General features: G+C 33.0%; 1 protein-coding gene across 2 annotated transcripts in view; it reads right to left on the bottom strand.

Annotated features, from left to right (window-relative positions):
• Positions 1-25,577, bottom strand: part of LOC129749797 (netrin receptor unc-5-like) — a 555,087-nt gene that overhangs the window by 380,065 nt on the left and 149,445 nt on the right. For both annotated transcript variants that reach the window (XM_055744887.1, XM_055744888.1), the window contains exon 7: positions 18,110-18,382. In XM_055744887.1, coding sequence (XP_055600862.1) covers positions 18,110-18,382 — 273 coding nt within the window. The remainder of the gene's footprint in view (positions 1-18,109; positions 18,383-25,577) is intronic.

Below are 25,577 nucleotides of genomic sequence, written 5' to 3'. Positions count from 1 at the left end.
AAGTTAAGCTTTATTAAAATTCACTATCATTCTCATTAAATGAAAAATATTGAATCTGGTTCTAAATGAAACAGAACCTTTGGAATCGATTGAGTTCTAGCTGAGCTACAACTGCGCAAAAAAGTTAATTTACGTCACAAAATTTTATTTTCGTAAAATTTTATTGAGGAAATGTGCTCTGAATGCTGATTTTACCCTCTATATGGTCGAATTTTCAGAAAGCGAACATAATTTGGTCGATTTTTTAATTGGTTCGTTATTTTCAAACAACAAAAAAAAAAAACAAAAATATTGAAATAAAGGTTAATCTTTTTTTGTTGAATCTTTTTTTTTTTGTAGCGGCCCACCACACTCCCCCACACCAAAAGGCTCAATTGAGCCCCCTTGTAATGGACGCTACGCTACTATCTTCAAATGAAGATTGAGAGAAAAAGTAATAATTTCAACGTATGATCCTTCAATATGTTTCTATTCAAGTGGCAGTAGATATAAGGAAAAATTTAGGAAAAATACTGAAAATTTATGATTGTACAGGTCGGAATAACCAAATACCTATTACTTTTAAAAGTGTTCATAAAATTCGAAAGCTCTTAAGAATGGTTCAGAATAACTTGAATTTCGTGACGTGAATTAAGCCCACTTTTCTCTATTTAAAATGAGTTGTTGTTGTTCAACTCAAAAGCTACGATTACAAATTGTGGGTGATTGTTTCTTTTCACAAGTTATTTGAAAACACCCATATCCTATTTCCACAGAGAAAACAGGAAATCAAAGTGGTACGTACAGAAGTTCAAAATGGTCAATTCTAGCATAAATTCACGTCTCAAAAGTAATCGATCACAACACGAACAAGTTAAAAAAATTTAAGTAAACAAATTATATTCATTTTATAAGAAATTTCAACTTACTACCGTTTGCTACTATTTATTTTTTTCATTTTGAAGAAAATTGGTTGATTTCTAGAATGAAAACAGTTTAGAAAGGTTCGGAAAAGCGATTTCACATCACGGTGGAGTGTGTCAGAGGCTCTTCAAGGCTCAAATCAACTCCGAGTAAAAACGATGATATTTGTGATTAATATTTCCGATGTATCAAAATCGATAAACGAATGTCAGCTCCGAACGAAATCAAATAAAAGCACTTCTTCCACGGATGGAATAAATAATGGTTGCGTTCAACGAAGCAGATAGGAAAAAAACTATTCTTATATCGAAGCGAGCAAAACTCCTAGGAACCGAAACCATTTGCCAAACATTAGACCCATCACGAAAACGATTCATTCTGCATATAAATAATCAAAGTTCATCAACTGTCATCCGCCTGCCAGCATCCATCAGGATTTGTTCTGGCCTTGGTTGATGGTTCTTCTTCCTCCGAATGTTTCTGCTGGAACCGGAACGGGCGGATACAAACACAAAAAAAACTCGTTACTTCCCGAAAATCGGACCCATGAATCAAGTCAAGTCAAGTGGGTGCTCTGGCTCGGAATATTTGGCGGCAAAGACGATGAGTGGTTCCAATTTTTTCCGCCACCAACGGTTCGTTCCCTTTTTCGTTTCAATGACGGCGAGCCCGATGAATCCGGATTTCCCGGAACGAAATCCGTGGAAAAATGCCTGAAGTGGGTGGCGAGAATCCATTATCACATGGTTTGACCGAAAGCGTCCCACCCCAAATTCTGCAGACCAACCGGAATTCAGATCATATCAAATGGTTAGATTTATCACATCTCCTACCGGGGTTGAAACGAGAGAGAAAAAATCCCGACCTCCGGCATAGTGATGGTGGCGGTGAGTGTGTCGGTGACATTGCCGAGAATCCATCCCACGAGCGAGTGGTTCACTTCCGGTCGGAAGTAATTCGCTCGCTGGCTTCCATCATGCATTCGATCCGAGGAAGGAAGGAAGGAAGGAAGGAAAGAAAGGCACAAGTTTCCGACCATTGAAGGGAAAGCGAGACGATTTATGACGTTTTTCAAACTGATTTGACATGGCATAATGTGTGTACGAAATTTATCCGAATTCGCTATGGCTGAAAGTGGTTCCAGCGACGACGGCGGCGCCTTTTCCACTTTGCGCATCATTAATTATAATAGTGGCATATCGTTTACGAGAGCTGATTTGATGGATATCAAGGGACGTTTATTTACATTCATGATATCTTACCCGGATGAAAAGAGATGACTGAGGAGGAGGCACCCTCTTTCGGTAAAAAACAAGGAGTATATTTAAAGAAAAGTTAAAAAGGAAAAAAAAATGGTTTTACATACATAACAAAAATTTCAAAACTAACTCAGAATCTGGAATTCACAATCAAAGTCCAAAAAATCATTTAAAAACAGGTTTAAAATTTCTTATAAAATAATTACACATAACCAGATCAAATTTTGCTTTAATTACAACATAACTGATAATCGCTAATAAGCACATTGTGGACCAAATGCAAGAAAACGCGTCGTTTTGCTTGCCGCGTATGGGCCACTCTTTTGAGCAAGACTTAAATATAAAATTTAAAGTTTAATAATAAAATTTATTCTACTGCTGAGCTACAGAATGCAAGATTTTGGTGATTCCCTGCTGACATTTCTGAGCGATCCTGCATGAGTTTGCGTGAATAAGATTTTTTTGTGCAAATTTAAATTTACCATAACGAAAAACTTTATAATTATGAAAAACCTGGTTTTAAAAATAACAAAAATTCTATGCTATGAATTCTTTTGACAGGTGTCGAACACCATTCTTAATATACCAATTATTCCATCGTAATCGTATCGTTAACACTGTTTTAAAGTAAGGTTGTCCAAATATTTTCAGTACGTATCCGGGCTATTTTATCTAAAAACCAGGCAAAATCCAACAATTGTCAGCCAAATTTTCGACGAAAAATCCGAGCAATATTCGGACAAATTTGGTCAAAACCCAGGAACTACTCAACAAAATTTAAGAAAAAAAAACTTGAAAAAAAAAAGATTTAATTAAACCTCATGAGAAGCATTTTAATCGTATTTTAAGCTTCCAGACAATCTGAGATTTTTTTTAAACTTACCCAAAAACAATTTGATTTGGACGCAAAAATGAAAAAAAAATCCAAATAATTTTTTTGTATAATTTGGCAAATAAAGTGAAAAAATCTGAAAAAAATCCAAGCTTTTTTCAATTAAATTCGGGCAACCGGACCCGACCGGACTAACCCTAAATTTTATATTATATTTCCGGGAGAATCCAAATATAACCGAGAAATCAAGTTGTATTTTAAGAGATTAGCTTGAACATGCTTAGATATTCTTGTCTAAAACGTTTGAATAAAAAAAACTTGATAAAAATATATCAAGACTTATATTTTAAAAACCATTACAGGACTTCTATGAACGTAAAACATGGTAGCAAAAATTTATTAGACTACTTTAAATTTGATTTAAAAATCGATTTCGTCTGTGTTTACAATTTGATGCTTTGGGGTAACATTGATCAGTCTCTATTTTGACGGATTTAACAACTTTTCTTGATCATTCCGGATACAAAATACCTTCTGAATTTCTGTGTTTCTTGGTTTAGATTTCTGCGCGGTCCAAAAAAAAAACAACATCTTGATCCTTAATGTGTTAAGGCCAAACAACAATTAAAATCGAAAGATGGACAATGATGATGCATAAATTAAGGGCATAATTTTTTTTTATCATTTGTAAGAAAATTTCAACTACATATATAAATGAAAGGCCCTCGGAATATTCCTCTTTTATTTTTTCCTTCAAACATTACATTTTGATAGGGTTTCTATCCTTTTGTCGGCTTACACTTGGAAAGTGTACCTATTTTTTAAATATTGAAAATTTACCTAAAACTTCAACAAAAAATCTACTCTAAAACTATAAATTTACTTGAGAAAAAAAAAGTCTCATAAAAACCAACCTGTTTGCTTTTAAACGCTTTTATTTCATCAGGAAAGGGTGTTTTGAGATACTTTAACTTTAGACTTAGTTATTGATGATCATCTGGAAAAATTTCAAGTTAATAAAAATTACCCCGGTGATCAATGTTATCCCAATTCACGATACATAGAATTGCACACAAGTTTTAAAGTGGGAATTTGAATTCTGAATAAAAATGTCTGCTGTACAGTGTATCAACATTTATACTTCATAGTGTTAATACAAGTCAGGCAGGATAATTCGAATTTATTTATTTATATACAATTGTTTCTAATTTGTAGGATCTTTAGTTTAAATGAAAATTTAACATCAATATTTGACGAAAATAATGTAAATGAAGGCTATAATTTTTTTTTCAAAGCCAGGATATTTTGGAGCCAGAATAGAAAAAACTTAATGCCTATTGAAAGCTTAGAATTACTCTTTTTCAAATTATCTTCAAAAATGATGCTGTTTGTTTGAATCAAAACAATAAATTATTATTAGTGCTGTGCAATTCACACATCGCTTCGTAAAATGGAAATAAATTTGAAAAAAAAAAATGCACAATGGTTTTTCGCAAAACAGATTGAGGGAAACTATTGAAGATTTTCTTCCATCAGAATAGGTAACCAAATTCAACATCTAACTTTGAAAAAAAAAATTAAAGAAATGTTGAAAAGGAGTATTTAAAAAAAATAATTATCCAATTTAAATAAGTGTTTTCCACAGTTTGGTAAAAATAAGTTTGAAGAAGCTGTCCGAGTAAAAAGCTTATCTCCCAGAGCAAATATTACCTAATAAAACAAAAAAAATTAATTCAAATTTAAAAATTCAAAGGAGTTAATTTAAAAAGATGAAAAATTTTCATATCACATTTTGAGGACTTTTCTTGATATTTTAAAAATAATTCAAGAAATTTGTATAGGAATTATCTTATTTTCTTTTTTTTTCTTTAATCTCATTCCCTGTGAAATTTTGCTGACAAAAATATCTATTGAGTAGTGATCAGACGCAAATATTTAATGGTTTATTGAGGTAAACGTGATTTAAAAGAAAGCCAGTAATCATTTTTGAGTGGATTTAATTGTCAAAAGGTATTGTAAGTAATTTTTAACACTTTTACAAATAAAGATTCATGAATCTATAATCAACGGAAAAAAATCAAATGAAATAAATATTATTAAAGACAAAATTGCGTAAACCTGCTTTTTAATTTGATGGCACCACCTTGAAAAATAAACCGGTTATTTTTGGAATCCTTTTTTTTAAATTTTAGATGTTGGAATAAGGTTGAATTTAATTTGAAAAAAAAAAAACAAATTCATTATCGAGGTTAAAATTCAGAAGCTGTAACCTTCATCTGTTTTAAAGATTTTTTTTAATTCTAACAAATTTGATTCAATTTTTATTTCAAGTCTTAATAACTCATATTTGATTAAAAGGTCAACAAAAAATTCATTATCTTTACGCTCATCTTACTCAAAAATTCAAATTTAGTTTAGAATCATAACAATACAAAAATAAATAATAAACAAAAAAATAAATATCTAACATCAGTTGCTTACTCATGTTGATAATCACGAGTAAGAAAAAAAAACTAAAAAAAAAAAATAAAATTTAAAATTCCAAAACAAATCACAATGATAGTTTCAAATCACTGATGTTTTCGGTAAGTTATTGATGAATTTATCAAAATGAATTTCGAAATAATTTCTAAGCAGTCTAGTTATCAAATTTGAATAAAATATTTCCAAAACACAAACTTAAAAAAATGAATTCTGAATTAAATGTTAGAACAGGTCAAAAAAATAACCATAATTGATTGTTAGGAAAATGATAATAATTGTTATGTGTTATTCATCATAATTTACATTTTTCTCTTCATTTACAACTAAAGAGTTGATTGAAAAAATCCATTGCATTGTTTTGAATTATGATAAAATAAACTAATTGCGATTTGAAATGTGATTTTTTGATTAAGAAAAAATTTGAAGGTTTTTGGAACACACAAATTCAGAATTGAAAAACATAGACAAACTTATCAAAAAAAATTCTAAAAATTTTTCTAGCTTGAATTTAAAATTCGGTGATTTTTTCAAAAACTGATAAAACTGTACAATAATATTTGGTAAATTCATTTGAAAATTAGAGTAATATGTGAAGATAAAAAAATATGTTTTTTAACATAAAAGAAGAATTTTTTATTTCAATAAGCACGTCTTAACACGTCTTACCATAAAAACTTATTTATAGAACTTCATTGATAACTTAAGGGAACAGCATTTTGGTGCTTTTGTTTCAATAAATCATTTGGTAGATTTTAGCGTCTCGGACTCGAATCTTTTGTCAAATTTGGACTATCACATTTATTTATAATTAAAAGGAGAATTAAAATATGTCAGTTTAAAGTGAAATCAATCATTGATAACTGAAATCCAACCATCAAACCATTTCAGTAGAAATCTGATTCTAATTTCGTTTATAATACTTCATTCAATTAAGGAATAATATTTGGATGAAGATGGTGATGCATGATCTCAAAACGTAAAATTCAACAGTTTAAAAAAAACTATTTCTGATACAAGAGCAGAAAGTTGAACAAAAAAACTTGATTTCAAATTTGTTGGATCCTTCAAAACCATAAGATTTATGCTTTAAAAAGTATATAAAATTCAATTTGGTTTAAAACTTCTTTATAAATTCACTAAATGAGGAAAATTGAACAAATAGAAAACTTCTGTATTTTTTTTTCAAAGAACTCAAAATTACTTGAGGTCTTGATGAAAATGGATAATTGATTCAAAATTTTTGTTTAAAAATGTTATTCTTTTGTTTTGGAGAGAGAACTTTCTTGAATAATTTGAAGTCATTTTGAAAATTTATTTCAATTACAAAAACTAATTGACAAATTGCATATTTAGATTGAGGGCACTAGTTAGTCAAAATTACGTTTTAAATTCATCGTACCTCGGGAAAATGTAAATTTTGTGGCCTTGTGTAATTCATCGAAACCTTCTCAAATGTAATAATAAGCATTTAGAAGAACAAGAATCTAAAGAGTAACATTGAGATTCAAGTTGGTTTCTTGAAAAATATATTTTCAGCATATTTTTTTCAATGACATAAACGATTTTTTTTAAATAAAAATATTTAGTAACAAGCTAGAAGATATTTGGTTTTAGTTTCTTTTTTTCTAATTCTGTTGATCATCGTGAGGCCTGGTTTCCAACTTGTCGATGTATAAAATGAGCATTCGCAGAATGAATTATGAAGCTAAAATGGTTCGTTTTAAACTTTGGTTTTGATTGGTTACATTTGTTGATAAAAAAATACCCACTCTTAAGAGGAGGTAAGATTTTTGTATGACAAGTTTGGAGTATTAATACAAAAGGTTAATTGATTTGCAAATCAAAATTAAAAATTCAAATAAAATTCAGTTTGTGAACGTTATTCTTTAAGGTTGCAATAATTTTTAAGCACGTATCAGGGCCAAACAATTTTATATAAAAACTTGGCTAAATCCAGGCATTTGATTTCAAAATTGGCGACCAAAAATTCAGGAAATATCAGGACAAACTTTGTCAGAACCCAGAAATCACCCAAAAAATCAAGAAAAAGAATTGAAAAAAAAATTATTTCCATCAAAACTTATCGACAGATTTGAAATCGTATTTTAAGCCTCCAAAAATCTTTGCATGATTATTTTTGTAAAACTTGGTTAGGCATAAATAAAAAAATATAATTTGTTTTTTCGTTTCATTTTCCAACTAAAGTGAATAAATCCGGGATTTTTTCAATGAAATCTGGACAACCGTGCCGGCCCTTACTGTTCCCTAATTTTGCATTGAATATCCAGGCAGACCCGGATAAAACTGGGCAATCTGGCCACCTTGATGAGTCATATAGTCAGAGTCGTAAAATAAAATGTCCAAAGCCTTGGGTGATTTAAGAGTAAATTCCACCGGAGGCAAGCCAATTTTCTGACTTGCTTGTTAAAACTTATATTAAAACAACTTTTTTTTAAATTTTCCAATACTTCGATGAAAATTTTACTTGGAAAAAATCTCCATTGGAGGGGGTTAAACCCCTTAAACCTCCCCTCTTTTGCACGGCCTTGGTTTTTATGATGATATATTAGACCTTGATTTTATATCTCAATTTCTAGTTTGAACAAAATATTTTTACGTTTTTAGAAATGTTAAGAACGTCTTCTAGGAATTTTGATAACAAATTAAATTGGTTCAAACAATTTCCGATGTTCCCTTAGGCATTTTGTTGACGTGGGAACCGAAAATCATCATGATTGGTAACTTAAGCTGTTTTAATCGTTATTATTTTTACCCGCTTAAAAACAGACAGAAACACGATGCTCAAATTTATTCTCATTCACGCACTGATTCGATACGTACATAGGTACATTGTGAAGGTACCTACTGGATTCCGTTATACTGACTGACGGTTAAAAAAAAAAAATCCCACCCTGGCCCAGGGTGAATGCCGATATTTCCATTCAAAACAGGGCACAGGCGATAATCTTCCATGTTTCGAAAAATAACCATCAATGGCATAGCAGCGATTGGTTCATTCATCCTCGGCTGAGAATCAAAGATGCTATGGCTGCGGGTCGATGGATGCGGGTCGCTCTATTTTTAGGCAAAATGCGTAATTTGATTCTAATTGATGTTTGGTAATTATTCCTCCCGTCGGCCGTAATGAAGAGCAATATGGAAAGTATCGATTTCGGAAGAGGAGGAGGAGGCAAGTATTCTCTTCGAAAAAAAGGCGGGCAATCAATTTTACACCGCAGATCGACCAGGATCCGGAGCGAGGAGGGATGAGGAAGCGTAAAGATCATGGGAGGGTGCAGGAAAATCCTTTCAATTAAAAGGATTAAGGGTCATCTTTCCTTCTGGAGGAGGAGATGTTTTCGAAAGGGTACTCTAACGGAATCGATAATGATTTCCCGGGAAGTTTCCAACGTTTGTTAGGGGAAGCACAAAACAAACAATTTCTATCCCCGCATTAGTATTTGGGACGAAATTTGCTTCTATGTGACGATAACATGACATCCGGGAGCTTATCCTGGAAGTTGCAGCTCCAGAATCCAATATTAATTTTTGTTGTTTCACAGGCAACTGAAGTGGGGCGAAAGGATCAGTCTGAAAAACACATTTATTTATGATAATGATTGTTTGTCGAGCATCTCCAGTAACATAAATGCATTCATTCTTCCACCCTCCTACGCTCACTTTAAGGGAAGCTTACGTATCATCACATGCCAAAAACATTAGGCACATACAGATGGTTGAACCGAGTCTGGTATAGTTTGTTTGCAGATTGTTATGCTTCATTTAATACTTTTCCGATGTTTGATTGCTTACCTTGGAGTATTGATGAGAATGATTTATACAAAATTGAACCATCAATTTTAAAGTTGATTTAAGAAAGAATTTATCAATTTATATGCAAAAAAAAATTAAAAATAACCAATGCTAAGTTTTTGAACATAAGATGAGTCCTTTTAAATGTGTCCATGATCCACCATGTCCGAAACATTCATCAACTGCTCGAAAAACAAAAAACAACTACTCAAAATCACGAGGCCAGTGAAAAAAAATCGCATCCCCGAAAGATGCTTTTCCCATATCCACCACTTAAAGTCCTGCTAGACCGACACGAGACGAAAAAAAGGCATCCCAACGGAGCAAAAACAAGCAGATCCAAACATCACGGAACATTTCACTCGGACAAATATTCACCCTCCTCTGGCTCTAGGAGAATCATCCAGCAGCATTCCTGGGCTAGGAGCCGAAAAATAGCAAAACCATCACATAGGGGCTACGCCAGACAGGCGAGTGGATGGCGTCGGCGTCATCGTTGATTTATGGCAACGTTTATCACTCATTTGCATAATTTTTTGAGCAAACACTTTCCCATCGTTTCTCCCAGGCCAAGTCTGCTGGCTGGCTGGCCTAGTGGGTGGAATTATGCTTCAGAGAGAGGTATTGGAATTTGAAATAAGGCAAGCTTAGGGGACGGATTCGACTTGATAAAAGTCTAGTTAAAATGAGAATTCTTAGAAGGTACAATTACTTATCGCTAAAATTAAGAAATACTCAAGGTTTTACATGAAATAAGATGGGTACAGAGGGTGAATATTGCTTGTTTTTTGAATTGCCTTTAAATACAAAGATTTAAATGTTGTGTTCAACCGTTGAAACGATAGTAAAAGTTGAATAGGAATGGCTTCATTCCTTACGAAAATCTTAAAACTCCTGCGATAGAAAGAGTTCAATACCCTCCGAAAAGGATATAAAGATCGAACGGAAGATTTTCATATCTTTTTCGGTGGGTAATGAACTCTGAGCTTGAAGTCTTTCTACCGTGAGTGATTATTTTAAAATTAGAAAATTTATCACTGATCAGCCTACTTCTAAAAAATGGTTCACAACATTTTGAACATGTATCGGCTTACTGAATTGACTGCCTTCATAAAAAAAATCGAAACATTAAATTTTCCTATCGACTGGTGATGACGTAAAAGTTTTCGGCGTTTTCAGTCTTCATAAGATGTTAAAACGAGGTTTTATACTACATTCGACGTTTCGGCTTAATTTATTTAGCCTTTTTCATGGAATCTAAGAACCAAAGTGTACATAAATGTTTCCTAGATTCTTTGAAAAATGCTAAATAAATTATGCCGAAACGTCGGATTTAGTATAAATCCTCGTTTTAACATCTTAAGAAGACTGAAATCGCCGAAATCATTTACATCAATTTTAAGAAATTTCTTACTGACCGTGTGAAGTGGGAAGGGATAAATTGGTTGATTGGCTTTTAAAATTCTGCCTATTCCAAATGAGTAAACGTGTGAAAATTAACGGAACGCATAGTATTAAAAAAACAAACAATCTTTTTTCTATAAAGAATTTTTTTTTATCTGATATGAGGTTATTATAAAAAATAGTTCTATACATCATCAATGTATTTGTTGCCTTAAAAATCTGGGTTCAACGCATTTTCTTCAAGAATAATCTTTCTTATTCCTTTGAGTTCACTCGCTTATGAACTTCATCTAAAAACCTGGCAAAATCCGAGCATTTGAGTTAAAAATTGTCGACAGGAATTACTTAACAAAAATCAAGAAATAATTTTTTTAATAAAACTTATCAGCAGATGTTAAATCGTTTTCTAAGCTGGCTAAACTATCTAAGCGTTTTCTAAACTTTCATGATTTTTTTTGTGAACAAATCTCAAATTTTGTATTAAATATCCGGGTAAACCCGAATAAAACCGAACAATCTCACCAGTTTTGTCATACTGACCCGAACAACTTTCAAAGGTAACGGGAAAACAGTAATACCAAAGTATGCTTGAAATTAAAGAATAAAAAAAACTGTTCATTGCTCTAATCAACTCATTCCTATAATAAAATTTTTGATTAATTCCAGTTTCTTATGAATCAGGATAAAATTTATTTCTGTTTTAAAATTATGGAAACATTTGCTAAGTTGTTAAAACAATTATACATCGATCACAAGTAAATCGGATAGGTTTTTAATGCCAGGCTACCAATAGCTAAATAGCTGACCTGGTGTGCTTTGCTACACATTGCAGAATGTAAGAAATTTGTGTTGAAAATTATTTGAATTTTTGTATATTAGTAAATCGATTTTATTTGAAATTTCAACATAAATAACAACCTTTTTTCAAGACAGCTTAAAATTCGAATAGTAATGGCAATGAAGATTGATTCTAGTTCTGAAATAATGACTTTACTTTTATTGGCATCACAAGTTCTCGAATTATGCCAAAAAAAATAGGAAAGCTTTTCACCTCCTTCCCGTTTTCCCTTTGAAAGAAAGAATCAAAATAACATTTTTTTCCTAAAAAACATCAAACCACCAGCTGTGACACCAATAATATTTGTTTTTGGTTCTAATCGAACTTAATTTTAATTTTTTCTGTCCCTAAAATCAACATGAGAAAATTCAAAGGTGCTGCTTATATTCAGAGGTAAAAACTGGGTGTGATTCATTAGGCATAAGGCAGTGCATTTAGCGGATGATTTTGGAAGCTATTAGTTTCACTCTAGATTAAATTAAAATACGCGGTTTATGAGTAATGAGTTTTACTACCATTTTAATCATTAAGAATCAGTTCATAAAGGTCAAGGATTACATAAATCGACGTTCAAAGTCAGCATAGATTGTTGGAAATTGCAGCAGAAAAGGCATATGTTTTTCCAAGCTGCCAAAAATATAATTTCATTATTCAGTCTGTAAAGCCTAAATCGACAAAGACGATATATGACTTTTTTTCAATTTCGAAATGAATAAGAATAGAAATGAAAAATGAATGAAAAACAGTTACCATCATGTCACCATCTACCGTCCAGTTAAGCGGTTTTTCATCTTCAAACATGTGTAATAAAAAAAAAATTACGGCAGATTTTTATTCGCTTTCTTTTCCAATACATCTCAAAACTGCTCCCTTTTCAATAAAAAAAATCAGTGAAATGCGAAAAATGTACGCTTTTCAAAATAATTAACTAAACTTTGGGGCGTTGAACTGGCTCTATTACCGCCCACTCGACTTTTTCGAGTATCGATAAAAACTATCTAACAACACGGAAACTGTTCTTTTTAGTATTTTCCATGTAACGAGCTGACAAAACCGGAAATTTTGTACAAATTTTAACAAAGTGCGTTGACTGACAAAATTCTGTTTCCCGACAAACAGCTTCAAGAAACCGGTTACTTCCAGCAATAAAACATAATTTTCAAACAAAATCAAACTAAATGCTTCTTACAATTTACACATTTGACACAATACATGCGTTAAAATAAAATAAATTGTGCGTGACCGGTCATTAGGAACCAACACTTTTTTATACACCAATTTCCGCCCATCACTAAACGCTTCAAAAAACAACAACTATTGAAAAATTCGAAAGTTTTCCGATGCAAATCTATTCTACGAAAATAAAACCATCGTTTCAATACGATTTTAGGTCAAATAGGTATTATCTAGTAAACAAAAACCCTTTTTGTCCTAGGAGCACAGTAATGCTTAGCTCGCTAACAGGCGTTGAATTCAATAATTCGACCGGAAACGAAAAACCAAATATTTTATTTCTGACTATAGTTAGCATAATTAAGTGATATTTTTTCAATGAAAAGGTCGAACAATGATGACGACACAGATCACAGGTCTTATTTTTTGAGAAAATAACCCAGTTTTTTTTTAAATACACACAGAAGGGTGATTTTGGGCGGTAAATGGTGTCTGGGTGCTGAATGGTGACTTGATATATGACGAAAATATTTCTATTAAGTTTTATTACTCGATACATACATGTAATTTGATTAATTTTTAAATATACGAAGGTCCGTATTTAAAATTTTAAATTCTTTTTAAGATATTTCAATGCTTTGTTCTTGCTTCACAATTTCATACCATTTTTTTTATAGTGTAAGATTCAACATCTTTTTAATGCTACAACGTGTGGTATGGTGTATCATTAAAATGCACCTCTAGAGAAATAAAAGATTATCTCTTATTGCACATATTTTTCGAAATATTTTTAATTTTGATAGAAATTAACCAAACATTGCTTCTTAAATGTATTCAAATTCATATTAGATTTCAAGTGACTTAGTAATGAATTCCAATTTACATCACCTCTAACATGATGCAGTCGTGTTAGAAGAAATTAAATAATTTCTAACTCACGAACTTTGGAAAGTTATTATATGTTTGAAAATTACATATGTTCGAGCTATTATGAAATCGCAAAAAGAGAATCCAAAAACCTTATGTTGCAAATATGAGACTCTATCATTTCGAAAAAGGTTTTAAACAAAACTCAAACAGTTATTCAAGCAGCTTTGATTTTAACAAGTGTTTGCGCTGAAACGGAAGGCAGAAGAAAATCGCTGAATATTCAGTAAGGTCATATAACCAATTTAAAAACTCTTAGCTTAAAATTCTCATTCTCTGCTTTTGGTTGTAAGTTTCTTAACATCCCATAAACTTTTCCGCTTTGAAAAAGAACATGGTTATCCCATGAGAATCTTTTGTAAGCCCTTCTTTGCAGTAGATTTCCTCTTGATCGTGTGGGAAACCTGTGATTTTGATGTTGAACCTGTTGGTTGTGTTGAAAAAGTGAGTTGTTCAGCATGCTGTGGACTGGTAAAGTTTCATAAATAAACAAAAAAAGCATGCTGTGGATCCGAACGACACTCTGAAGTTCTCTTAGTGCGGCTACCGGTAGGATTGACTCTGAAGCTTCTTGGAACAGATTTAACGATGAGAAAAGTTTGGGTTTTTTTTATAAACTGCTTAGAGACATCGGTTTTGAATAGCCTGTAGTGATTTTATGCCGCTTTTCCTAGCAGCTCTCCCGATGGAGACCATATATTACAATTTCGATTGCACAAATGCATGGTACATATTTAAGAGATTTTTGTTAGGAATAAATCTGGATATCTTCCACATATGCTGTGTTTAGCACTAAGCTCTTTCCTCGAATGGTCTATAGGGACATCCAATTTGATCAGCTCGTCGAATGTCAGCCCAAGATACTTAAAACTTTTGACTTTGATAATCACTGTTTGACCAACTTGCAGTTGATTGGGACTGTCGAGTTGCCGGTTTAACGACAAAAGATTTGCATCGAAGTAATTTTAAAGTGTATTCAGATCATTCGACGTTTGCTATATTATTACACCCACGTCAGAGTGTTCATATGACAACGAGGTATCATCGGCAAAATAGTCTGGGTTTACCATGCAAACGAAGTTTGTTCAAGTTGTTTACGTACAAGATGAACAGAAGGGGACCCAAACTGCTACCTTGAGGAACTCCAACAGGAAGGTGTCCTAAATCGCTTGTCGTTTGGTAAATCTGTACAAACTGTTTCCTATCTGCAAGTTAACTGGCAAATCGAGAGTTCTCTGTACTCTGAACTTTTTTAGCAGTGTTGTGTGATGGATCGTGTCGAAAGCCTTTTTTAAATCTAGGAACAAAACTCCCATGAATTGTGGTTGCCAAAGGCGTGATGAATAACTTTCTCGGAAGCCGTATTGGTAGTTACAGGGTTCGTCAATTGAACTGCTACATTACTTCAATAGTAGTTATTTCACACACGTTACACACGAAACAGTATTGAACGACCCCTCGTCGCTTTGTTTACATTAAGTCTAAGCTATCATTGGATGTAAGTGTTACTTTTGTAATCAGGTGTTATCCGGAAAATGGATCTCGAACGGAAACGTAGCGGTGTGGTTGCCTTGTTCCTAGCTGGTAAACAGCAGAAGGACATAGTTCGTGAGCTGTCTGATATATCGTACAGTTAAAAGATATCTGAAGACCGGAAGTGCCAAAAACCGGTATGGTAAGGGACGTCGACCTACTTTGGTGACACCTGCCATGGCGAAGATCTTTTAAGAAGCGCCTTAAGAGAAATCCTCGTCATAGTGCCACTAAATTGGCAGAGGATCTCAACATAACGGATCGAAGTCTCCGTCGGACCCTGAAAGACCTTACGTTGAAGCAAAAACAAGAACGGGTAAAAAGAGCGAAGGCGCTGCTGAAGAGGGCCGCGGAAGGAAAGTTGCCAAAGTCGTCAAAGTTGCCAAGTTTATATCAATTAATTAAAACATTTTTTTTCCGTTTATTTTTTATAAAATTAGTTCTGAAGATGGTTGAAATAAAATAAGTAAACCGAAACGTAAACTACACGGCAGTTAATTCATTGAATCACCGAAAAAAATCAATCCAAAAACGAGAAGATAACAACAACGGTGACTTAAACATTTAAAGAGGAAGGAAAGTTGAAGAATATCGTGTTCACCGACGAGAAACTCTTCACCGTACAGCAGTTCGTGAATAAGTAGAACGACAGAGTTTGGTTGCCAGACAGATCACGAAGCCATGCCGACTTGCTGACGGCCACCCGGCGACAGAAAGCAGCATCGGTGATGGTTTGAGCTGGAATCTCCCGTGATAGCCGAACTCCGCTGGTTTTTGTCCCTGAAGGAGTGAAGATCAACCAAAATACATATCGGGAACTAGTTCTACAGAATGTCGTCGAACTGTGGGCACGTCGACATTTTGGTTCCAGGGATTGGGTTTTCCAAAAGGACTCGGCGCCGGCTCACAAAGCGAAGAAAACCCAACTTTGGATTTCGCAACATTTTCCAGGGTTCATTTCGAGCTCCGAGTGGCCGGCGAGTTCGCCAGACCTGAACCATATGGATTTCGCTGTTTGGAGTATGCTGGAGACCGAAGTCTGCTCTAAGAAACATGAAGGTGTGGAGGTCCTGAAGCGAAATCTCGTGGCAGCCTTTGATAAAATACCACAAGAACACCTGCGGGCCTCATACGATGGGACCGTCTGCGGCGAGTGGTTAAACTCAAGGGCAAAGAAGTTGAACTTTACCAGTGAATTTTGAAAAAAAAAATTGTTTTCGAGAGAAATTGAATGAATTTGAAATAAAAAGTTGTTATTTTGATCAATTTATATGTTTATTTCAATGAAGCACTTCAATTTCCGGACCCTGTAGATAATATACCATTAGTCTTGGAGATCAGATCGAAGGATTCCGGACAAAAAATTGTGTAGAATAACAGAACTGGGTGATTTGAGTTGAAAATCCTTCGAAAAAATCATGTTTTATGAATATCACCATAGGGTGATTTAATCACGTTCCTTTCTTGCTGATGGTGTCATCCAGCAAAGGTTGACGTGGCCCTCGTAATAGGACGATGCCGCCGCTTTCGATCCTACAAGACAGTCCCGAAAATCCATCCAACGACATCGACGGTACCATCAGTAGACGCTTGGGCCAAGCAAATTGCACCATCTTCATCGCCCGCCGCCATCCAGCATCAGTATTCAGAGGCCCTACACTTTCCGTTCGATATCTCTCTCCTTCTTTTCTCTGGCTGGGCATACATAATCCTCGCCCAATCCATTAATGCACTCTAATTGCGATGCGCTGCTACAGTGCTGCCTGTTTCTCGATTTCTGGGACGAAAGAAATGCGGGATTCGTTTTTCCTTTCTTTGTCATTTCTTCCGAATCGAGTGTGGGTTATTGATAAATTGACTGGGATTGAAACTCGTGCTTAATCTTTTTCCGCAAATGTCTTTGGAGCGACGAGAACTTTTCAAGCTTTGGAAATTCATAATGGAAAGGTTTCGATAAGAAAGAGAAAGATTGTAACGACTTCAAATTGTAAACGTACCGGAGGGGAACAAATGACAACTTTTGAACTTCAAATGATAATAACTCCTATTTTAATTGTTTTATTTTTTATCGCAAATTTTGCTACATAATTATGATGTTCATATGGATTATTTTTTTAATTTGTTAAGATCATAGCCCTTTAAATTGTTAAAAAACGGTGAAAAAACCGTACTTTTGAATTTATTAACCGCCAATGCTGTTTGGGTCACAATAGAAAATGTTTGCCGTAGACTTTGGCTTAAAGTCTTCTAAGCCAACGGTCATGAGATCGAATCCCGATCACGGCATACATAGTAAACGTTCTGTGGGTTGGTGATTTCAGAACTTGTAAGATGCTTGCCATCATATCCTCGAAAGTTGTACGCTTAGAGTTAAGTAAAAAGGAATCTCTTCGAGGAAATATCAAGTTTCATTGAGATCATGTGTGTTTTTGTGTTTGTAAATTTGCCATAATTTGTGACATTTATGCATTTTATTTATAAATCACGAAACACAGCATTTTTAAGACTGTTGTGTTTTGTGTGACTGTTTATTCCAAATTTTTACCATGCTGCATTATCTGAGATTATTCAAGCATTTACATTCAATTTTGCACTGGATTTTGAGTATGTTCACGCAAGGTTTGAACAATAAATCTGTAGGGAAAAGAAAAGCGATTGCATATTGATTGTAGTGATGTTGCTAAATTGGTGATGCGCTGCTTCAAAAAAAATGTGATAAATATTTTTCTGAAAGTAAATCCAGGAAATTTACGTTCTTATCGACATTTTTTTTTATTGCAAATTTAATTGAAATTCAAAAAAATACATAAAAATCCATGCTCAATCTGCATTTCTTTCGTGTCAATCTTTTATTCACATTCCAAATCCAACTTTGAGCAATAGAACTGATCCTTGTCGAGTGTTTCAAAACACCAGCACCCAAAATATTTCCAATGAACCTACCTTGAACGCTGTAGTTGCAGGCACCCCCGGTGCATTTGGCCGACTGGAAGTTCTTGCCCAGGCAGTTGGATCCTGGCAGCTGCTGTCCCTCGTAGCCGGTAGAATTGGCCACCAGGGCTGCCACCGAGGACGTCGACGAGGAAGAGGAAGAAGGTGGCCCAAGTGATGAGGACGAGGACCCCGGTAGAACTCCTCCGATGCAGGATCGGTGCCTCGTTTGGGTACAATCCGGTGCACATTCGCTCCAATCGGACCAATGGGACCAGCGGCCAGCTGCGAAATTGAATTATGCAAATTAGATTCGGGCGCGTATACAACATAGTGAAATGGAATATATCTACAGAAGGTACAAGTAAATGTGTTCTCTCTACTCTCCGGTTTTAGTAATGGCAGGCTCCAGAAATCGGATTGGAACGGTTCTAGCTGGCTCTCTAAGTGCATGAAAAAATGATGAAAGTGCTCTATACAGAGACTTTTTTGTCCCCCATTCAGCTACACAGGAATAGCCGACAGCATTCAATCACATGATATCGTTCGGATGGAAATAGCATTCATAGGAAATGCGTTTACTTAAATTGAGATTGCATCACTCACTGCTGCTGGCTTAAGCTTTTTTAGCTCTATTTTCTCGTGGTGTATGTTATCAATTTGAGAAGATTTAAACCAGGTTTTATCCCATATTCTTTTGTTGAGCATTGAGTGCAGAAAACATAGAATCATTTAAAAAAATAAAACCATCGATGACTGATCTCTGGCATAGATATTTGCTTAAACTAATTAGGACACTATTCAAAATAATGTTCCTAGATCTGCAAGACGACCAGGAAAAAATTTAAAATCAACCATAAAAACAAGGATCGAGATCATGAAGAGAAACGAAATCAAGATAAGTTTTCAGTTTGAAAACAGAAATCCGTAGTTAGAAAGCTCAGAGTTCGGATAAGAATAGTGAAAAAGGGTAAGATCCAAGGCCGTCCAGTGAAGAAATTTTTCAACTTTATTTTTTGGGCTACACCATTTTTGCGTAATGGCACGATTCCAGATCCAATCTAAACAGAGTATAAATTTTCAGAAACCTATCGAAATGCTTTTCAAAGAAAACGGTCGCATTTGGAGGCAGTCTTCGTTGTATTTTTAGCCTTTAATCGTGTCAACCGTTAGGAAAGACTGAGTATTTTGCAGTTTCCACAGATCATTAGCCTTCTCAAGTACTATACATTTAATTTTCCAAATTTTTCTCGTTGTTTATCTTCACAAATTACAAGCAAGACTTGTGAACGAACAGTTTCTGGCTGGGATCCTGCCAAGTGACCGCTAAAGAGTTCGTTTTGCTGTCCATTGTGCGATTTTTAAAAATGTCTTCCCACAAGCAGTCCAAATATTTTGCGCACGATTTGACCACCGTATTTTGTGAATTTTACCGGTGGGCAGCTTTTTCACCTTGTAGAAATGAATTCAGGCCAATTGATAATTCAACTAGACGAACCTTCAGAAAAATTTGAGTTTTTTATCACTTCCTCTATTCATATTTTCGGATAGAGCTTGAAAAAACCTCTCACATCCCTCTCACTTCATGTAATCAATCATCATCACTGTTATTCAAAATTTAGCTAACTATAGGATCCTGTAGGATTCTTAAACGATTTACTATGTGAATTTTGATCGAATAGTTTATTTTCAGCTGTTTTTGGGTCTTCCACTGGAACTTTTCTAGATTTTTCTTGATTTTGCCCAAAAATCTTTGTCAATGAACTTATGTATTGGACGCTATCTCAAAAAACCACTTGAAATATTGTCACTAAATTTCATACACGTACACACTATATTACTAGGTAATTTCACTGAAATTTCATCAATCTCCATTCATGCATTTAAAAGGTTTTCACAAAACAAAGTGTTACATTTTTTTTCGAATATACTCCTTAGTTATGTATACACAAAAAAAAACTTTTACAACAACCCGCTATATCAGGTACCTATCATTAGGCCTCTACTGTAGGCTTTGTATAAAATTTTCAAATTTTTAAATATTTACACCTCTTATGACTTTTTTGGTTGTTTTTACTACGAAAATATTTATAACAATTTTGGAAGCGACTCGTTTTGTCCCGAACAAGCGCAACGAGTTTTCATTTTGTATGAAAATTTGTATGATTAAACAAAATTGTTTTCAAAAATCACCAAAGATGAACGGAAAGTTAAAAAAAATAAAACGTTGGATGTTGAACATTCCTTGGTTCTTGCAGTACATTTCAAGTGAACAAATCGCAAACCAAACGTGTTTCACAGAAAAGATATTCTGGGGGTTTGGCTGATAATTTGGAAGCTGTCTTACAATAGCACAGTGCACACTGGTATAGAACATCAATATAGCGGAACTAAATTAATAGCGCCCAGGGATGAAAAGATAGACTTTTGATGTCTTCGACAACATTGCATAGTTTTACAAGGCGCATTCTTTGAAATAAAATATAGAGTCAAGGGGTCCACCAATCGCAAGATAAAAAAGCTAACTTTTTTGTTAAGCATTTTAGAGCTTTGGTTTCTTCTACAAAGTTGTTAATCTTAACAAAATACATAACTTTGCTGAACAAACTAAAGTTCTACAATTTCATTCTAAGGAGATACAATGAAATTAAAGAAATAACCTTAAAAAAACAGTTTTTTAAATCTGAAACGTTGTAGGTAAGACAAAACAATTTTCTGTCTTCGAAACAAAGTTGAAAAATGTTAAGATCTACAATTGTTTAGTACATTATGATGTGTTTTGAAATTGCTGAAGCGCTGTAGAAAGCATTTAGTGTAATATATTAACGATTTTCAAAGAAAAGTTTATCGAATTGCGCAAATTTTCGCACCATCAGCCAATGTGGATTTTATTTCTGGAGTTAAGAGGAATCATTACCATATAAAACTAGCGTGGAACTCGGTGGAACTCGAAGCAGTTTTAAGTTTGAAAATCTAGTATTTTGTTCACAAATATCACTTTTTAGACTCTTTATTAGTTTCTTAGTTTCTTTGATGCAATTAACTTGCAGAATTTGAGAATTAGTAATAATTAGATGATTTACCCGGTTTTCCGTTTCAAATTTATTAAAATGGTCATAGATCCTTTACTAAAATTGAGTTTGTAATCCAACGAAAAATTATAATCTCAAAAGTGTTTTTTTCGTTAAATAGATTAAAAATTGGCCTGCCACTGAAAGCTGAAAGCTATTTTACTTTTGGAGTTAAATCACTTTCACGTGTTGGTACAGATATCATTTATATAATGATGTACAGATTCTATTGTTAAATTTTAAACGTAAAACCGGGTAAATCATCTAATTATTTCTTATTCTCAAATTCTGCAAGTTAATTGCATCAAAGAAACTAATAAAGTGTCTAAAAAGTGATATTTGTGAACAAAATACTAGATTTTCAATCTTAAAATTGCTTCGAGTTCCACCGAGTTCCACGCTAGTTTTATATGGTAATGATTCCTTTTAACACCAAAAATAAAATCCACATTGGCTGATGGTGCGAAAATTTGCACAATTCGATAAACTTTTCTTTGAAAATCGTTAATATATTACACTAAATGCTTTCTACAGCGTTTCAGCAATTTCAAAACACATCATAATGTACTAAACAATTGTAGATCTTAACATTTTTCAGCTTTGTTTCGAAGACAGAAAATTGTTTTGTCTTACTTACAACGTTTCAGATTTAAAAAACTGTTTTTTTTTTTTCAAGGTTATTTCTTTAATTTCATTGTAACTACTTAGAATGAAATTGTAGAACTTTAGTTTGTTCAGCAAAGTTATGTATTTTGTTAAGATTAACAACTTTGTAGAAGAAACCAAAGCTCTAAAATGCTTAACAAAAAAGTTAGCTTTTTTATCTTGCGATTGGTGGACCCCTTGACTCTATATTTTATTTCAAAGAATGCGCCTTGTAAAACTATGCAATGTTGTCGAAGACATCAAAAGTCTATCTTTTCATCCCTGGGCGCTATTAATTTAGTTCCGCTATATTGATGTTCTATACCAGTGTGCAGTGGTGCAGACCAGACCAATCGATAGTCAAAACCTTATAACCTTTTCAAATCCAATTGGTTTGAAGTCTTCTGAAAAGTTGTTCATCTGATCAAAATCCAAATTAAAGCTGTAACTTTTTTTCATCTTGATATTGGGAAATTTAATCTAGATTACTTTGTTTAATTTATTTTTCTTATTAACTTGGAAGCTACTCAGTCGATCGGCGCGAAAATTTTCATGTAAGGTTTTTTAAGGACCGTTTAAAAGTTAAATGATGTTTTAAGATCCCTCCTGGGGAAATGAAATTAAGGAAAAAGTTCGTCAATGATCACACAAATTGTGCAGCCAATAATTGAATTTGTGGTACTTTGTGGCAATTTGTTAGAGAACATTAGAAGGTTTGATTTCAGATGCAAGAAACCAATGCTCCGAGAGAGTGAAAATGTGCTAAGTGTTGCAAATTGTTGCAATTTGTGAAGCAGTTGTAGAATTTTTATCATTACCACTCCAATTGCAAACAATTCTCTCTTGATTTCAATCCCTTGATCCCTCCCCTCACAAGATCGAGGGGCTTCCATACGAATGTTATCTGAATATCTGAAAAACTCTTGAATTAATAATGCATATTATTGCATATGGATCCAAATTTGTCAAGAGATAAATGCATGTTATTTTAACGCTAGTTTGAGACCCATCTCTTTTCTGGAAGAAGGAGATTTCATAGAAATAGTACACAATTTTTACGTTTCGAAAAACTAATTAAGCAATCACCAAAAATCTAACAACTGGTAGAAACTTGACAAGGAACAAATCATGCAAATTGAACCAAATTCGACATCTGAGGATTTCCAGCTACGAAATATCATTTATTATGATGGCTTAAAACTCATTCCATCTATGAATCGAATGCTTTCATACAAATTAAATATAAAATTTATGTTTATCTAAAGAATTCAGCAAGCAAATCGAACTACAGTTGGACATTAGGCGTTTACATTTTTGCTGTATTTTGGAGCATTCTCTTGTTATTATTTTTCTCATAGCGTTTTTTCTTTCACAGTCTATAATCATGGATTGCTAAGTTTTTTCCAGAACGTAGGTTATTCTATAATTCCAGGCCTTGTCATATTAAGCAACAACCTTCTTAATCCTTTAGCTATTTCCTATAAGATATCAATATAAGTTTAAGGCTTATTCTGAACTGATTTTTTATGTTACTGAGATCTGACATCGTGCACGTGTTTTTTATTGGTTTGAAGAAAGATTGGTTGTTTTTTTTCTGAGATGCTCTCATTGAGCATTTCAAAAATGTCTCGTCTCCAGAATATTTTGAACCAAACCTCGGGAAAAAAAAACTTCAGAAAAAATCAACCAAATTTTGTTCAAACCAATAAAAAACACGTGCATGATGTCAGAGCTCAGTAACAGAACAAATAAGTTCAGATAAGCCTTAAACTCTATTTGGTACCTTATATAAGTAGCTAAAGGATCAAGTAGGCTGTTGCCAAATATGGCAGCAATAAAACATGATTGCACTGTTTGTTTAAATATCCGAATATTCAGTGTGTAAATAATTTTTTTTAAATTTTGAGTTAAACCTATAAGATCCATTTTTTTTTCCTTTTTAACGAATGCTGAAGAGACATTTTTTAGACAAAAAAAAAGTAAATAAAATATTAAGTAAGTTACCAGATACTAATCATCTGTCCGAAAAGGATTTGAGAAGGTTATAGAAAGTTTTTTTTTCAAAGATTCTCATCTGCTTGTCTGTAGATAAAAAAATTAAACCACTGAAATAGTTTTATTAAAATTATTAAGATGAAAATAAATTTTCAAAAAAAAAATTAAATTATCGGAATTTCAAATTCGGTTTAGTTCAAGTTATTCTGATTAAAACATTATCAAAAGCAATCCCAAAAGTTCAAAAATTGTACAAAAACATGTTTCACTAGAACGTGAATAACTTTTTAATTAGTTATAGTTTTGTTGGATAGCTGAGACTTCCATTCAAATGTCGAAGTAGGGATGACAGTTGGGTATTGTGTTTAGGGTTGTTAGCGATTTTTCGTTTTGAAATTCCAAAGTTTTTCCCGGTTTTCTTCCGGTTTTTTTTCGGTTATAAATGATGATTTTCTTATTTATTATATGCGTTTTTTTAAAATAAAATCATGATGAATAAAAAAATTAATGTAAAGACGTCAAATTTCTTACAATTGTGTCCCAATACTTGTGACCCGATTAGAAGTCATGAAAATACTTCAGCGTCTATTAGCCCGTAGTCTTTTGGTATCAAAAAGGGTTTTTTTTTATGATTTTTTTCACCCATTCCAAACGGATGCCTTTTTGTGACATTCGAACTCATAGTACTTTACTATTAGATAACTTTTATATGGTTTGATTTTCATTAAAGCCAATTCTCAACACATTATGCATAAACTTTGCGGATTCCATTGGTATAAGAATATTATTTTTCCGAGCAATAGTAAACTCACAATGAATAATTGTTCTGACAAAGGCACAAACATCCCATTGCGCGCATGAAACAAATCTAACGAAATTGGCATATATTCGTTGTTTTGCAACACAATTTCAATAACTTTGCAAAAATAAGTCGACTGTAGTTAGTTTTGTGTTAAGTTTTGTCGATAATAGTTTCATTATTAAAATTATAACATTTGAGTTATGCTTGTAAGTGTAGCACACTTGCGAAAAGCGAAAAAATGAGATGTCTAATATAGCTCGGAAATAAGCTTAGAAAGCGATTTAAATTTCGTTTGTTTACTAATTCTATTCTATTCTATTCTATTCTATTCTATTCTATTCTATTCTATTCTATTCTATTCTATTCTATTCTATTCCATTCTATTCTATTCTATTCTATTCTATTCTATCCTATTCTATTCTATTCTATTCTATTCTATTCTATTCTATTCTATTCTATTCTATTCTATTCTATTCTATTCTATTCTATTCTATTCTATTCTATTCTATTCTATTCTATTCTATTCTATTCTATTCTATTCTATTCTATTCAATTCTATTCTATTCTATTCTATTCTATTCTATTCTATTCTGTTCTATTCTATTCTATTCTATTCTATTCTATTCTATTCTATTCTATTCTATTCTATTCTATTCTATTCTATTCTATTCTATTCTATTCTATTCTATTCTATTCTATTCTATTCTATTCTATTCTATTCTATTCTATTCTATTCTATTCTATTCTATTCTATTCTATTCTATTCTATTCTATTCTATTCTATTCTATTCTATTCTATTCTATTCTATTCTATTCTATTCTATTCTATTCTATTCTATTCTATTCTATTCTATTCTATTCTATTCTATTCTATTCTATTCTATTCTATTCTATTCTATTCTATTTTTATTTACTTAAAGAGGATTTCAACCTTCGTGGTCATTCACCCTCTCGTTTTTTTTTTTTT

Source organism: Uranotaenia lowii, chromosome 2 (genome assembly GCF_029784155.1).
Source record: "Uranotaenia lowii strain MFRU-FL chromosome 2, ASM2978415v1, whole genome shotgun sequence".
Lineage (NCBI taxonomy): Eukaryota > Metazoa > Arthropoda > Insecta > Diptera > Culicidae > Uranotaenia > Uranotaenia lowii.
Note: the sequence above shows the minus strand (reverse complement) of the source record. Positions and strands in the feature narration are given on the sequence as shown.